Source organism: Magnolia sinica, chromosome 14 (assembly GCF_029962835.1).
Source record: "Magnolia sinica isolate HGM2019 chromosome 14, MsV1, whole genome shotgun sequence".
Classification (NCBI taxonomy): Eukaryota; Viridiplantae; Streptophyta; class Magnoliopsida; order Magnoliales; family Magnoliaceae; genus Magnolia; species Magnolia sinica.
In genome coordinates, this window is record NC_080586.1 from 12,060,799 (window position 1) to 12,078,638 (window position 17,840).

At 38.5% G+C, this 17,840-nt stretch overlaps 1 protein-coding gene and 1 long non-coding RNA gene across 8 annotated transcripts in view; one reads left to right on the forward strand and one right to left on the reverse strand.

Moving 5' to 3' along the window:
• Positions 1 to 17,840, forward strand: part of LOC131225372 (U4/U6 small nuclear ribonucleoprotein Prp31 homolog) — a 60,164-nt gene that overhangs the window by 14,375 nt on the left and 27,949 nt on the right. For all 7 annotated transcript variants that reach the window (XR_009161327.1, XR_009161328.1, XR_009161326.1 and 4 more), the window contains exons 3-6: positions 708 to 773; positions 981 to 1,118; positions 1,809 to 2,701; positions 2,788 to 2,858. Coding sequence is in view for 4 of the 7 variants with exons in the window: in XM_058220898.1 (XP_058076881.1) it covers positions 708 to 773; positions 981 to 1,118; positions 1,809 to 2,701; positions 2,788 to 2,858 (1,168 nt within the window). In the remaining 3 variants the exon portion in view is untranslated. The remainder of the gene's footprint in view (positions 1 to 707; positions 774 to 980; positions 1,119 to 1,808; positions 2,702 to 2,787; positions 2,859 to 17,840) is intronic.
• On the reverse strand, positions 9,259 to 10,153 carry LOC131225373 (uncharacterized). The gene is made up of 2 exons (XR_009161329.1): positions 9,990 to 10,153; positions 9,259 to 9,864 (listed from the first exon to the last, which is right to left on the reverse strand). It is a non-coding gene; the product is annotated as an uncharacterized LOC131225373 (long non-coding RNA).

Genomic DNA, 17,840 nt, shown 5'->3' on the forward strand with positions numbered 1-17,840 from the left:
TAAATATTAGACACAATATATATATATATATATATATATATATATATATATATATATATAAATAATTTTTCATTATAGAAACTATTCATCTGAAAATCAGCAAAAATAAAAAATAAAAATAAAAATCATGGTGTTGTACATCCGATCATCCTACATTTGTTGGAACGACCTTTATGGTCATGTTTTTTAATGGTGACCAATTCAATCTCGAATTGTGTAATGGTTCCAGCCGATACCGTTAGGTAATGGCCATTAAGTAACTGTTTTGGCACACCTTTGAATCTCTAGAAGGGTTGTCCAGAAAATTGGTCTTGCTGCTTATTGCATAGTTTCATTTGTCCTGAACTTTAATTGAAGCACTGCTGATCATCAGGTAGCTCAGAAAAATGTTTAACTGAGAATGCTTTGAACATATATTTGATGTTGGTTTCTGGTGCTTATAATGGATGTATTCGAAAATGTATGACAATTCATTGATGCTTTTTTATTTAGAATTCTTTTTAAAGTTCCTTTTTTTTTTTTTTTTTGAACAATCAACCCGAGCTAGATCTTAAAGTTCTGGTTGTTGTTTCATACTTATCAGTGATTCATTCGTTGTAGAAGAGCTTTGCTATTGTTTCGACTTTCATTACTGTAAATATTGATTACTTCCAGACTGATCCATACATGCTTAATATTGATTGCCATCGATATTTAATTCTTTCCAGGCTACCCTTGCTGATTCTTTCTTGGCGGACCTTGATGATTTATCTGATAATGAAGCCACTCTTCTTGTGAGTATTTATTTCCTTCTCTTCTTACAACATTTACATGTTTTCATGCCAAGGAAGCATTCCTTGGAATTGGTAGTGTAGTTGAGTTTTTACTCAGGGTTATGAGTCCACTGCCTTTGTCTTCCTCTCATGTTTTCCTGCAGTAAATTATGTCTTTATTATTCTTAATGGTTGCTGCATGTTTCTCATAAGAAATTGTTCTCTCAGGATGATGATGGTGAGGATGCAGGAGATGTGGAGGAGGATGCTGATGGTGACATGGCTGACATTGAAACTCTCAATTATGATGATCTGGATAGTGTTTCAAAACTGCAGAAAACACAACGTTATATTGACATCATGCAGGTAAATGAGCTAACCTTGGTCTGATTTAACTTTCAACGTTTTCACGTGAAATTTTCCTCTATTTGCTTGTAGGTTTTTTTCCCCCTTTTTACCACGTTATATATAAACACTTCAGTTTATTTATTTATTATTTTTTCTCCCTCTAATGTATTAAAATATCTGAGGCTTGCTAATTCTTCATGCCGTTTCCTACATGCCCACCTACAAGAAAGCTACATGTGCCACATCCAACCCAGGTGCCAATGCGTGCCACACCGGGCAGATGAACTGGCCCAAAATCAAACCGGTTCAATCATCAGGTGCGCAGGGCCCCCCTGTTGCTCTGTAAGGATGTCGCACACCTGTGCCTTGTTGGCATGTGTGGTCAAATGCACGTAGTATTGGTAAATTGATATGTCTTGTTTCCTTTTTTACAAGGTTCTCTTCGTTTGAGTAATCAGTGTTTTCTTTCCTTTTGCTCCTTTAGTTTCTTTCAAGCTTGTGTCTTAGCAAATTACATTTTGGGAGTTGAGCCTGCATTTTTAATTTTTAATTTTTTTTTTCTATTTTTAATTTTTAATTTTTAATTTTTTTAATTTAATTTTATAAAGGCTTGTACAAGTTCTACATATGCAAGTCTATTTAGAAACTTCTGTTTTTCATACGTTACTTTACACATGCTACACTATTTATTTTGGCTTTGAATTGCAGAAAGTCGAAGATGCACTTCAAAAGGGATCAGATATGTCAAGCCATGGAATGGTTTTGGAGGATGATCCTGAATATCAGCTTATAGTTGATTGCAATGCTTTGTCAGTTGACATTGAGAACGAAATTATTATTATCCACAATTTTATTCGTGACAATTATCGCTTGAAGTTTCCTGAGCTTGAATCCCTCGTACACCACCCAATTGATTATGCCCGAGTCGTGAAGAAAATCGGAAATGAAGTGGATCTAACTCTGGTTGATCTGGAAGGCCTTTTACCCTCAGCTATTATTATGGTTGTTTCCGTCACGGCATCAACTACCAGTGGAAAGCCACTACCAGAAGAGAACCTTAAAAAGACAATTGATGCATGTGACCGAGCTCTTGCACTTGATTTAGCGAAGAAGAAGGTCCTTGACTTTGTAGAGAGTAGAATGGGATATATTGCACCAAACCTTTCTGCTATTGTTGGGAGTGCAGTCGCAGCAAAGCTAATGGGGACAGCTGGTGGTCTTTCTGCACTAGCTAAGATGCCAGCGTGTAATGTTCAGCTTCTTGGTGCGAAGAAAAAGAACCTGGCTGGGTTCTCTACAGCAACCTCTCAGTTTCGAGTGGGCTATGTTGAGCAAACCGAGATCTTCCAGAGCACACCCCCTTCTTTGAGGATGCGAGCATGCCGGTTATTGGCTGCAAAATCAACACTTGCAGCACGAGTAGATTCAACAAGAGGAGATCCAACAGGGAAGACTGGGAGAGACTTGCGAGAGGAGATCCGGAAAAAGATTGAGAAATGGCAAGAGCCACCTCCCGCAAAGCTTCCAAAACCTCTTCCAGTTCCTGATTCTGAGCCTAAAAAGAAGAGAGGAGGTCGTCGGTTGCGGAAGATGAAGGAAAGGTATTACAGTTTCTCTTTAATGGTCTTCTACTCATGCAGGATTCAATTCTTGGGCTTTCCTGTATTTATTCACCCTATTTTTTCAGGTATGCAATAACAGATATGAGGAAGCTGGCCAATAGAATGCAGTTTGGTGTACCAGAAGAGAGCTCCTTAGGCAAGTATTTATACGTTAATTTGAAATTAAGTTCCAAACCAACTTGTAAATGTGGTTCTCTGGTTGCTGGTGAATGTAATCAATTGAAGATGTTGTTCTTTATTGAAATATTGAAGTAAGTTTTAGTTGCTTAAATGCGAGGCTCAGACAGAACAAAAGCAAAACAAGAGGAAACAAAAGAAAACAAATAGAAACCTAGGAAACAACTATACAAGTCGAAACAAAGGCTTCTGCAAAGTAGAGAAACCAAAACATAACCAAATTAGCCCAAGATTGGAATGATAGATCTGTCCATGAGGTTTAGACTGATAGACCACTCCTTTAGATCCCTGATAATTTGGAGCGAAACCAAAGAAGACATTGAATCTCAAATAGATGGCAGACCAGACTTCAACCACAAAAAGGCAGTGGATGAATAGGTGGGGGATGAACTCTGCATCATTGGGACTTTGCAAGATATCCACTGTCACAACTCTCCCTCCAGCTAGAAGCCAAACAAACACTTGTGGGGGGCTTGGTTGAGAAAATTCTCGAGGGGGAGGGCACCCAAGATAAGCAATTGACTGCCCTAGGGGCTGCTGGATCCCTTGTAGAAGATGAAGGAGCTCATGGGCTTTTCTCTTTACTCTGGGAGAGTCCTACAAGGAGGACACCAAGCCCCTGATCCAACAAGAGAAGCAATCAACGACTGAAGTAGAGATATTTGAGGAGACTCGGGGCAGACTGGGAAACACAAATAAGAGAGGCCTATCTAAAATCCAACTATCCAGCCAGAACCTAATCTGAGAGCCATCTCCGAGGCTGAAGGAGACACCTTCAAGGAAGGTATTCTTAAGACCAGTAATGACTCTCCAGACCGTGGAGGCTCTGTGAAGTGAGGAGGATTTGGTGAACCAGTCACCCTCATTGCCATATTTAGCTGCTATGGTTTCCCTCCACCAGCTCCCAATCTCTGTTCCAAATTGCCACAGCCATTTTCCGAGGGCAAAATTAACATCTGACAGAGCCCTGATAAGTTATGGCAAGGTCAACTGTGTGAACAACAGGAATGGTTGTTGTTGCTAATTCTTTGTTGCACAAGCTTTTCAACCAGGGTGTCTTCTGTGTCGAACTTGCTGTTTAGACTTGCATCCTACTTCCACTTCCAATGCTTTTGAACATGGTAATGTTTTGAGTCAAGTGTTTTACCCTCTCTTTCACCCGAATCTTCCCATTTCCATCAAACTTTCTGCAACTGAATGCTAAATACAGTAGCTGACAATAGAATTTTAGTTGCAGGTTTGTGATTTATTCATTCTTGTAACTTTAAGGTTTTTTTTTTTTTCTTTCAGATTCCCAAGTCAATAATAGGGTATTTCAATTTGCAAATACCCACATAAAAATATATGATTTTCAAATAACCACATCGTTAATTCACCGTTATTGTAAATACTCGCATTCTGCTATTTTTTCACAACTTCCGCTGGCAATTGTTAGAAGATGATGAAAATGTCTGTATTAAACATACCACAAAATTCTCCTTCATTGGAAGAACATAAACCCTTCGTTCTCCTCCATATGAAATATACCACAAAATAATTTTAATTGGCAAGAACATAATACCTTCAATTCTCCTCCATATGAAACACACCAAAAAATAATTTTAATTTTAATTTTTTTGAGTTGCAAAGAGAGAGTTTTTAGGGTAGGCATATTTTTGTTATTTTTTCAAAATATGCCAAAAAAGTTAACAGCCGTTATAAAAAACTAGCTGGAAGTGGGTAAACATGAACTAAAAATATGGTTATTTACGTATTATTTTTATGCGGGTATTTGCAAATACCCTATTATTTACATAGTTATTTGCAAATACCTGTAATTTTAGTTGCCTACTTTTCAGGATGTCCAAAAAGTATGGGTTCCTACAATTGGAAGTTATTTTCATGTGGAGACTGTCAATATCCCTTAGCTACTATATTTTTCGGTTTACTATTCTAGTGATTGTTATTCTTGCACACATATAGAGAGATGATAGATAAGAGAGGTGAATGGGCGTGGGATTGTAGGAAGAGAATGAGAGAGAAGAGGCGAGGGTTTTACATATTGCAACCCTAAGATCCTCTCCCTTTTATTAATTAAATTCCATGTACAGACCGCGTGGACCCATCTTATGACATGGGCAGGGCCCAATAACTAATTCTTCTGCTTATTCAACCATGTTCATTAGTCTATTCAACTATGCATGTTCTGTCAATCTTTCAACACTCCCCCTCAAGCTGGGGTGTATACATCAAACATTCTTAGCTTGTTGCTGATAAATGATCTTTGTACACATGGTAGCGGCTTGGTGAAGATATTCGCTAACTGGGACTTGGAAGGAGCATGCTTTGTCACAACTTCGCCTGATGCAATCTTCTCTTTGATGAAGTGGCCATCCACCTTTATGTGTTTTGTACGATCGTGGAATATTGGATTGCTTACTATATGATGCTACTTAGTTGTCATAGAAAAGAGTCATTGGACTTCCATTAAACAATCAAAGTTCCTGTAGAAGGGATCGGATCCACAAAACTTTGTAGACAACATGACCCATGGCCCTGTACTTTGCCTCTGCACTAGATCTGGCAACGACTGTTTACTTCTTACTCTTCCATGTAACCAGGTTGCATCCAACGAACGCGCAATAGTTGGAAGTGGACTTCTTGTATTCGACTCGGAGATGTCTATTAGACTTGTCGACAAGTCCTTTTTTTTGGAGCACTTTTCAAATACCAGAGAATTATGTAAGACTGCATTCCAGTGTTGGACCCACGGGCCGCGCTGATTTATAAATCGGCTCACCACGCCAATGACAAAAGATATATCATGTGCGTAACAGTCAAATAAATTAGCTTACCAACAAGTCTCCTGAAGAACTCACCCTTATCACTGGATAATTTGTTTTTAGGGTCCATTGGAGTATCACATGGCTTATGCCCCATTAGTCAAGTTTCTTCCAACAAATCTAGAGCGTATTTCCTTGGGGATAAATTTTTTTTTTTTCCGAGGATTAACATGAAATTTATTGAGACTCCGCCGAAAGGCACAAAGAATTACAGCCTAAGCAAGAAAGAAAGATTAAAATCTTGTACATAACTTGTATAAGAAACCCACTCAGCTACAAAGTCCATAACCTTAGAAATAACAACTGCTTCCTTATAGGAATCATTCCGGAAATATCTGCCATTCCGTTCACCTTACAGGAATCATTCCTTGTGGATAGATTAATCCCATTGGATGATTGGGTCACTTCAATCCCTAGAAAAATTGTAGAGGACCGAGATCTTTGGTTTGGAACTGAATCTTGATGTGACTTTTGGTTTCCAAAATGCCAACTTCATTGCTTCTAGTGATGATTGTCGCCAACATAGACGATCAACACCATCATCCCTTTGGAATTTTGCTTCACAATAACTATGTGATCTACCTGGCACCTATGAAATCCAAATTCCACCAAAGCTCGAATGAATTTCTCGAACCACACCCGAGGAGATTGCTTCAGCCCATAAATAGCTTTCCATAGCTTATACACTTTTCCTTTCTTCCTCTGAGCAACAAAACCAGGAGGTTGCTCCATGTAAACTTCTTCCGTTAAGTCTCCATTTAGGAAAGCTTTCTTAACCTATGCTGATATAGGGGCCAACCTGTTGGCTGCAATAGAAATCAAAACTCGTACCAAGTTTAGCTTAGCAACAAGAGAGAAAGCTTCTTCACGGTCCAATTTGGTAGTTCGTGTGTAGCCTTTTGCAACAATTCTTGCTTTTAAATGTTCAATTGAGCCATCAGGTTGGTACTTAATGGTGTATACCGACCGAAACCAATTGTTCGTTTTGCAGGAGGTAGAGAGACAAGAGACCATGTCCTAGTGCAGTGCATAGCAACAATTTCTTCCTCCATGGCTTGTCGCACCCAAGATGAGCTTGTGCATCGTGGTGTTACTTAAGGACCACCTCCCAGGATAGGGCCAATATATATGCACAGAAAGTAGGGCTGGGATGGTGGTAAGAGGCAAAAATAAAGATGGGGTGTAAAGTATAGAAATGTGTACCTTTCTGGAGAGCAATGGGAAGATTGATATCGGATGGTGGTAGCACGGGTGTAGGATCCTCAACCAAAGGTGACAGTGGTGAGTGTGAAGTGCATGGCTTGTTTCTTTCACTGCGGGATGGTGGAGTAGGCGTAGATGATATGGGAAAATATGTATCCAGAGGTCTAGGTGTCACATGATCAACTCATAATGAGACTCTCCCTCACCTCACGAGAAGAGGAAGAAAAATAAGGAATATCTTCAAAGAATGTAACATCAACACTAGTATATTCAAGACCAATTTGAGGATCAAAACATCTGTACCGCTTTTGTGTGAGAGAATACCCAAGAAAGATGCATTTGGTAGCATGGATATTGAGTTTATCGAACTGTGGGTCATTTTTTTGGATGAATGTTGTGCACCCAGAAACACGGGCCGACAATGGGAAATGAACACTATCAGGGAACAAGACAGAAAATGGCGTTTGTCCATGAAGAATGGACGATGGTTGCTGATTAATCAAGTGGCATGCTGCAAGAATATTGCAACTCCAAAACCGTTTGGAACATTCCTGTGGGTCTGAAGAGATCTTGCCACCTCAAGGAGGTGTTAGTTCATTCGTTCCGCAACCCTATTTTGTTGGGGGATGTAGATAAATGAAGTCTGATGGGTTATGCCAGCGGATGTGAGGTAAGCACTAAGGTTGTTCGACATATATTCCAAAGCATTGTCTGAACGAAGATATTTAATTTTAGACTGGAATTGATTTTTGATGTTGGTATGAAACACTTAAAATATTTCAAATACTTCAGAATAATCATGCATTGAAAAACTCGTGTCATCGAGAGAATTCATCAATAAAGGTAAGAAAGCACTGAAATTTATGCACATTGAGTACCCGAATAGGGCTCCATACATCAGATTGTACTAGTGAAAACAGAGAATGGCTATGATTAGTAGTTCTCGGCAATTACGTAGACCGATTGTGTCTTGCTAGCTTACATGTTTCACAGTGATCCAGGCCCGTAGTGAACCACCCAAAAACCAATACCAGGCCCATAACGATCCAGGCCCACAAATAACCACCAATAAATGATGCCTGGCCAGCAAACGATCCTTAATGGCCTAAAATCAATGGACAACAGCGTAATGTGGGCCACAGCACACAATCACGCTGCTTGATGCAGATTTCTGATTGAACAGTGATCACTGATCACTAGGATGGTGCAGATCTTTGTGATCACAACGATGGTTTTGTAGATCAAGAAAATGACAATACATCAGTGGTAACTAGAGTTCAAAAATGCAAAGTAAGATCGCTGGAGAAGATCGAACAGAAAATCAAACCAGCAGATAGATCAAGGCAGCAACAGATTGAATACACACAGCATCTTCTTCACAATATAAATTGAACAACCATCGATCCAAACAAGGGAATGCCTTTTGGATCCAAACAACAACACTTGAACAGCAAAAACATGTAAAACTGACAATCCAAAGCAGCAATGCTTGCCAATTTCTTCTAGATCCAATCGCATATAACCTAACGCACAGCATCTTCTTCACATTGCTGTGTTGCTGAACCCAACTGGTTCAAGATGAAAGGAAACGAATGGTGGTTGATCAGTCAATTAAACCAGCTAGATCACATGACCAGATTGTGAGCCCCGCTTTGATACCATGAAGAAAATGGCTGCACCACCTAGTGCATCATCCATCATTTCATATGGGCAGCATGCAGTGCATGCACAAGCAGAAAAAGGGATGATTCAGCAGAAGGAAGAAAGCGAAGAGAAGAGAGGAGAGGAGGGAAATGAGAGAGAAGATAGATGAGAGCAATGTTGTCAAATAGCATATGCGATGCTGTGTGATTGCATATGCGTGTGCGCATATGCGATCGCACAATCGCATATGCGGTCGCATTTTTTTTTTCCGCATTTTTTCAAAAAATTAAAAAAAATCAGAAAAATCAGAAAAAATTCAAAAAAATCAGAAAAATCAGAAAAAATTCAAAAAAAATCAGAAAAATCAAAATAAATTATTATATGTCATTGGGACATGAAATACATTTAATTTAAGAAAAAAAAAAACCAACCAATTACATGCATATGATAATAATACATTAACAAATTACAATATAGTTAACTTCTTAAATCTTAACAATTAACATTTTACATTTAACAATAATAACAAATATGAAATATCAAATATCAAATATCCATATTCAACATTCAACACTACATGTACATGATACAATACATAATATATCAAGTTATCAATATCAAGTTATCAAGTATCAACAATCAACAACATCAACATCAACATCAACACACTTTACTTATCAGACAAGCATTAAACAAAATTAAGAAGTTATGTATTTATTATTTTATTTATCTAATCAATAATCATTAATCATATACATTGATCTAGCATCCATTGTGGCACATCACCACCAGGTCCACCACCACCACCACCACCACCATCATCATCATTCGAGTCATCTCCTTCTTCCACATACACTTCTTCTTTCGTTTCTTCATCATCTATACGTACTAATACTTCATCAACATCCAATGGTGGATGATCTTCAGCTTGATCATCATTATCACTTTCTCTTCTTCAATCTCCTCAATCTCATCAACGGGTTGACGGCTATTACTCACCCCCCGGCTCCTCCCCATCCTTCGCCTTCGAGTGGTACTACTACCTTCACTAGATGTTGATCCATATGCGGCATCTTCAACTTGTGCCCACGTCAGCACCTCTCCAGCAAATACTGGGTCCTCCGTCTCTACGAGCCACTCGTTATTTGCATCCAACTTGTCTAAGCAGATAGGGTCAAAGAAACCAGGCTTTTCTTTCCTACTTTGGAATCGTTCTCGCAATTTTTGATTATATTAAACGAAAATCAAGTCGTTGAGTTTTTTTTGCTCAAGGCGATTCCTTTTCTTGGTATGAATCTGCAAGAAAGAAAGCGCATTTGGCATTAACTATTTAGGTAATTATTTTAGCTTAGGCGGTTAGGCTACTAAAAAAATTAAAGTTTACCAAAAAACAAAACAATTACTAAACAGTCTAAACTTACCGCCTCGAACGTGCTCCAATTGCACTCGCAACCACTGGCAGAACACGTGAGTCCAAGAATCTTCATAGCCAGCTTCTTTAGAGCTGGATCCTTCCTGTTCGGGTCCACTCCGTAGGCAGCTCACTAGTCAGCTGAGAAAAACAGTTTAAGTATAGGTTAGAGTCTTAGTCTCTTGGAGATGCTTTGTAGAAAACTTTTTGTAAGAGTTCAGTACACAATTGACAGTACACTAACATTCATTTATAAAAGTACTTACTGAGTAATTTCATTGTCCGATGCCTTATTACGATATCCCTTGAGAATATCCCTTCACTTTTTGTGTAGAAGTCCAGCAAAGTTGAGATCTTGTCCCGTTCTCCTCTATTTGGAATCATTCTTTCCAAGACATCAATAAATCCAACCATACGCATAGTTAGTGTTTCTGCTGGATCAGCAGAAGTGAATAAACAGGTTGGGTTAAGGATGTAAGCAGCCGAATACAATGGGGATGACATTTGGCTGCCCCATCTTCTATCTATAATATTTAAAATTGGCCTGTAATCACGGTCTCTATAGTTAAAATGGTTCATGATCTTATTTTTTGCCCTCTCCATCGCATCATATATGTAGTCCATTGTGGGCTTCTCATCCCCGTCCACCAATCGCAACACAGTGACTAAGGGCTCGGATGATTTTAGCACCTTTACCACTTGAGTCCAAAAACTTTGAGAAAGAATTGTTTGTCGAACCTGTTTCCCTTCAGCCTTATTTGACCAAGGCTCACTTGTAAAATCGGCCGACACTAGAAAGCTTCTAAGTTCTGATTTCTTTGCATGTAGCCTTTGTAGTGTTAAAAAGGCTATAACGAAACGGGTGACTGCTGGACATAGCAAGTCACCCCCAATGTGTTTTCTCATTCGACTGAGAAGAAGGGCGTGTTTGTACATAAAGACCATGATTCTTCTAGACCTTGCAATCACATTTATAAATAATCTACCTATATGTTCTAACATAAGATCAATACAATGGGTCGCATAGGGGGTCCAAAATAAACGTCGCCTTTTCTCCATAAGAAGATGACTGGCCATTACATACGAGGCTGCGTTATCTGTAATTACTTGTACAACGTAGTCCTCACCTATTTCTTCAATTACACTATTTAGTAAGTTAAACAAATATTCTCCTATATGTGAATGGCCTGACGCATCCACTGACTTCAAGAATATTGTCCCAGCTGGACAATTTACCAAAAAGTTAATGAGAGACCGACTGGATCTATCGGTCTATCCATTGGCCATTAGTGAACAACCATATATTTTCCATGATTCCCTATATTCAGCTATGAAGGATTGTGTATATTTAACTTCAGTTTTTAGGCATGTCTCCCTCATTCCATGATATGAAGGAGGTTTAAGCCTAGGTCCAAATTGACCTATAGCCTCTTTGAAGCTTTTCGATTTAACGGTGTTGAAAGCAACGCCGGTTTGGTAAAACTATTTAGCAATATATGGAATTGTGGTTTTCCTATCTTTTTGTTTATACCGGTTCTTTAAAGTTGTTTGAGCCGGCCCTTTCCCTCTACCCCTTTGGTCGATCACATTCTCGGGGTGTGGTCTACACCATCTATCTATGGGCCCATGCCCTCGGGCTCTTTTCGATGGTTGTTCTTGTGGTCTAGACTGGCCTGTCGAAGTAGGGGGAGTGAGACTAGCTTCATCTACATTAACTACATTTATATCTTCATATGCATCTTGTACCATATATTCCTCCTGACGTAGGGCAATATCACATTTTTTTCTTGATTGTTTTTCCATATACTCCACGATCTCCCTTCGGATTTATGAAGTAATTTTGTCGCATGCTTTTGCATTTGACCCCGGTAAATGTGCAAGGTGTTGCTTGTGCCTTGCAATGCCACCGGAACTCACATACCCACATAACTCACATATTATGTGAGTCTTTTCAGTAGCACTACGGTAGTGCCCATACTTCCAACCCGAGTCATTCGACTTGGGCTTCAAAGAGGAAGATTGGGAAAAAGACATTATGATGGTGGATGGTGGTGTGTGTATTAGCACTAAAAAGTAACTAGCTAGCTACTAACTAGAAACTAGAAAGTAAACTACAAATAAAAAGAAAACTAAATTAAAATAAGAGACTAAGAAGAAGTAAGAAAGAAGTAGATCTAAGAGAGTAAGTAAGAGTAAAGACTAAAGATCCTAAAGAGATGGGACATGGGGGAGAGAGAGAGAGAGAGAGAGAGAGAGAGAGAGAGAGAGAGAGAGAGAGAGTTACACTTACACACTTACACTTGTAGAAACTAGAAAGGGAGAAGAGGAGGGAGAGAGAGTTGAGTTACACACTTACACTAGTAGAAAGAGAGAAGAAGAGGGAAAAGAAAATGAGAAAAAGAGAGAGAGTTGAGTTACACTTGTAGAGAGAGAGAGAGAGAGAGATTTACACACAAATAAAATTAAAATTACAAATCTAAAAGAGGTTCCCAACTTCCAACTTTCAACTTCCAAATTCTTGTCTAAGTTGTCTACTTGTCTTCTCTTCACCTTTGCCCCTTCACTTGAGTATTGATCTTGATTCTTGAATTCTTGTTGTAACTTGTACTTGTAACTTGTAAGATGTAATTTGTAAGTTGTAACTTGTCACTTGTAAGTTGTAACTTCAAACTTGTAAGTTGTAACAACTAACAACTAACAACTAACAAAGTAACAAATCAATTAACAAATAAAATAAAAAAAAAATGATAGAAAGAAGTTGTTAGAATTAGAAACTTAGAAGTTAGAACTTAGAAAACTTAGTGGATGGAGATTGGAGAGGAGTGAGGAGTCTCTTGACTTTTGAATCTTGATTCTTGAATATGGATGGTATGATGTATCATGTATCTTGGATTCTTGATTCTTGATTCTTGTACCCTTCCTTGATTCTTGATTCTTGAAAGTTGAAAGAAAAGAAAAGAAATATGGAAATGGAATATGGATGGAGAGGAGTGGATGTAGAATGTAGATTGTATTGTAGAGTGCTTAGAAGTTGGAATTAGAAATATATAAGAGAGGATGTAGTAAGAGAAATAGAGAATAGGGAGAGAGTTTGAGCTTTTTTTGCATGTAGGAATGCTTAGAATGCATATTTATAGAGAAAAAATTCGGATTAAAAAAAAGGGTAAAAAAAGGGTCAGAAATCTGACCGTTGGCCATTATGCGGTCGCATATGCAGTATGCGATCGCATAAATCGGCATATGCCATCACATATGTGTAGGGATCGCATATGCCACTGCCGCATATGCGATCGCCCCACAAATATGCGCATATGCGATCGCACATGACAACACTGGATGAGAGATGTGAATGGGTGTGAGATTGTAGGAAGAGAATGAGAGATCAGAGGAGAGGGTTTTGCATAATTCAACCCTAAGATCCCCTCTCCCTTTTATTAATTACATTCCATGAACAAACAGTGTGGGCCCATCCTATGACATGGGCTGGGCCCAAAAGCTACTTTACATGCTTATTCAATTATGTTCTTCTTGCTTATTCAAATATGTTCATCAGTCTATTCAACAACGCATGTTCTATCAATCTTTCAACAATAAGCAACGGTAATGCTCTGCAAAGGCCATATCCACAGTAAGTGAACAAGCCTTCATATTGATTGTCACTACTTCTATCCAGTGTTTTAAATATCGTTATCGCGTAATGTATCGCACCCTTGGGATATGGATACGTATCGGTTATCGCATGGGATATATTGGTTGTATTGCATAATGTATCGTTGTTGTTGGGAAACATGGGAACATTGGGAAATTGGTCGATTTTTCAATGAAAGTTCAGGGATTGTTGAAAAAGACATCAATACACACTTAGAAATCAAAACATTACAAAAAACTGCACATAACAGGGGTTTCCTTTGTATGAGGTCCTAATATATGCGTTTTTCAATTGAACTGATGCAAGTATATTCAAAGTCTATTCATATAATTTATAAACGTAAAAAGACATGTATGGAAACACAAGTAAACATTCAAAAGTAAAAGATGAATCACTAGATCAGGTTACAAACATGTTTAATTTTGTGCTTGGATACAAAGATTGCAACTGATTTGCGAAAAATTGAGAAATTTCGATTTTTTTCAACTTTCCACAAATTTTTTTTTTTTTTTTTTTTTTTACACCCACGCACGTCGTAGTGGGATTTCACCACTTATGGGTTTCGAACCCAAGACCTCGTGTTAAAGCTCCTTAGAGTCTACCACTCAGCCAAGGATTGGAACCCCGATTTTCCGCAACTTGACACATCTCGAAATTGAAGTTCCAAATCCATGATTTTTCATGGAAAACATGAAGAATCATAGATTTGTAACCATTTGACATTGGTTTAACGTGACTTACAACAGAAACATGGATCGAAAATAAAAAATGCTCACTGGATCGAATAGGTGGGATATATCGGCACTATCTGTCCGTTTTGTATCGCACAGGTGGGATACAAGATATATTGTAGGATACATCAGCTGATATCGTCGATATTTAAAATACTGCTTCTATCCAAAGTCCGATTAGGCCTTCCTCATCCTCTTTTCCGGCCATTCAACTCCAATGGACCGATCCAATTAATTACAAAGTTGAAAATGCTTTCATTTATGGTGAAATGAACTTTCTGTATATGTACTGATTGACAGAATCTCATCCCATGTTACATATTGGACGTTGATATCGCATCATCATACTAGAGAATTAGAGATGATATCACAACTTTTTTGGCCAATCTGCCAAAGAATTCATGTTCCTATGAATGAGCTGGATCTGCCAATCAAGAAGAGAAGATTAGTCCATTTGGGAGATATGGAGGACAATCATCAAGTAGGATGAACTTGTATTTATGCCACATTTTGGGACACTTCTTCTTAGGGGCATGTGTTTGAGAAGATCTTAGAGATCTTATACTGTGATAGAGGACATTGATTTTCTTTTTTCAAAAGATAATAGAGGACACCAATAATAGAAGGATAACAAAAACCTATAGCAATAAGGATGCATCAAACTTGAAACGTGCTTGGAAGGGGGAACTTTTGATGAGGAAGAGCATACTTCATTATGCTGTAGGATGAGAAGTTAAAGCAATTGTGCTTTAGGAGGTGAGAGTTGGTTTCTTGGCCTAAAGAGGTAATGGAAGCATGTGGATGGGATTAATTGGTGGCTAGAAATGGCGAAAGTGAATGGTGATGCTAGTAGAACTCTAATCCTATTTGTGTTCCCTATACGATGATACGTGTGGACCCTATATAACACTAGTGAATGAGTGATATACTTAGTATTATGTATTTGTTTATCTTTAGTTTATTTCCCTTAAAAGAATTGGATTTGACCAAGATATCCCCCTGCGGCTTATCATGAAAAGCTCAATCTATGGAAATAAGACTTCTAAGGGAAGCAAGAAGAAGAGGAAGAGAGAGCATCCTCTAGAAGATCTATGGGCTTGAAATCAAGGAAAACATGGATTTGTTGTTCGAGGCAGAAAAGAATGGGTGGGCTTCTCTATCCATCATTGTTCAGAGTATCCTCGACATTATCAAAATATCTTCGATATTATCCATATCTCTAGCTCGGCGATATCGATAACACTTGTAACGGTACCCATAGCATTGATAGTATAAAAAATTCCAGGTGTCAGTGATCTATTGCTAAGTATCGCCAATGTATCACCAATATTTTCGACCGTGTAAATTCCAGGTGTCGCTTGTATCACCAATGTATCAATATTGCCTATGTATCGCCAATATTTTTAACTATGTAAATTCTAGGTGTTGCTTGTATCACCAGTGTATCGATATTGCCAATATTTCGGTAATATTGTCAATGTATCGATATTGCCAAAAAATTGTTAATTAAAAAATTTTCCATTTCAAATTTTTTTTTAATGGGTGCATGGTTGTATGAAGTGTTCAAATTGTCAATGATAATATTAATAATATCACGCTATTATTGTTATCGCCACATGAGTGATATCAAGTTCATAGTCTTTTGTTTCCTTTCTAGTTGTCGACGATCTCTCGGCGAATATCATGTGTTGTCGATATTCTGAAATATCGATGGATGTTTGGATGGAAGGTTGGATAGTTGGATGATAGATGGGATAGATGGGATGGTTGGACTGATTTCCTACGACAATCCATGCTTTTTGGCCCCCATTAAATGGAAAGTTACTGTGTACATTTTTTTTCAAAATTTTGACTCCTAAATATGCAAATATGTTTATTTTAACATCTCTTAAGGCTGCGTTTGATAACCCCGAAATGAATGTAAAGTGTGGTAAATGATAGTAATGATAATTACATCAATAATCGACGCAGGGATGAACGTGATGAGGTCGATCACCCTCTTCCTCAAGGATAACTACTTCGAATCCATGAAGCTTCTCTGGACTCCTCACAGAGACTTCTCGAATTCACGAGGAAAAAGCAAGAAAATAGAAATAGTATTCATGAAAATTTGTAAATTGATTGATGATCGAAATAAACGAGTCTACAACCCTTTAAATAGGGATACCAAGCCTTGGAAGAAGTTACGAAATTAAACTACAACTAAAACTCCCTAAAATTCGTAACTTTTTATAAATAGTAAATTTACTTTTTATAGTAAGTGTCATATGTGGCTTAACCATGTTATTCTCCTAATTATTATAAGCACTTTTCATGTTGGACACAACTCCTAAAGCCCAACGGACAAAGAGTTACGATCAAACCAAAACTTACTAAAAATAGTAAAAACGTAAATAAACATGGAATTCGACCATCGATCTGATGGAATCTCGCAAATTTGGTGTGGGCAACCCGGCATAGCCGGGTTGGTTGTCTAAAGTAGCTCATCCTACCCCAAAATCATATATGGTATGTTGAGGAACTCATTCCGGTGTGCGAGATATGCCTGTTTTAAGGTTCTGACGGTCTTGATGACTTCCACCTCCAATCGGGCCTTCTCTGGTCCATCTTGGACATGAAAGTGTCCGCGACCCGCTCTACATCAATAAATCTCTCTATCATCTACGTCAATGGTAGATCCATTTCTGTTGTTTGATTCAGTGACTAGAACTGTCATCCATACACTAATGGTCCAAATTCCATGTTTGATAGCAGCAACATAGAAAATTTATCGAACAAGGGATGGCAACCTATGGTGGTCCATCAATACACAACTTCAACCTATGTCCCTCAACATGGTGTAAATTCGTACAAACCGCGTACGCACGTTGTAACTACCATTCAACACGTTGTAAATGCATACAATCTACAATAGTGCATGCACCATGAGGCCGAAGAAGATGCGAGGGCAGACCCAAATACAAGGTTTCTGGCGGAATGTGAGAATGCTGTCTGAACAAAAGCAAACCTTACGGTATGGATTAAGCAAACACATCAGATTGGGGCCTATCATTCATTACAAGTTAACGGTTGGAGAAATCACAACTTCCCAAGGTTGAAATAGGAAAATGCAAGCTATGCCGTCCGACGATTGCTGATCAATCTGGGTTTATCACCCTACAAAACGTGGCTGCACATCGGTTGGTGGTTGAATTGCTATAACCGTTTCAAACCCATTCATGCACCAGATCATACTTCCGTCATGGAGGTTGAACAACTCATGCATCCAAAATGTCACAGTGCATGCATGTTGGAGATGAAGATTGGGATGGAATATGGCATACCTGATGATCCAAATGTTAGGGTTTCTGATGTCTTCGTATGCAGACCGTAGAACCGAGATGGTGGTTTAAAGGAGAATGATGCACATAGCTTCTTCCTTGTTAGGTGAGTGTCTTCTTCCGACTTCATGGAGGTACCTTCGAAAGACCACAACAATGGC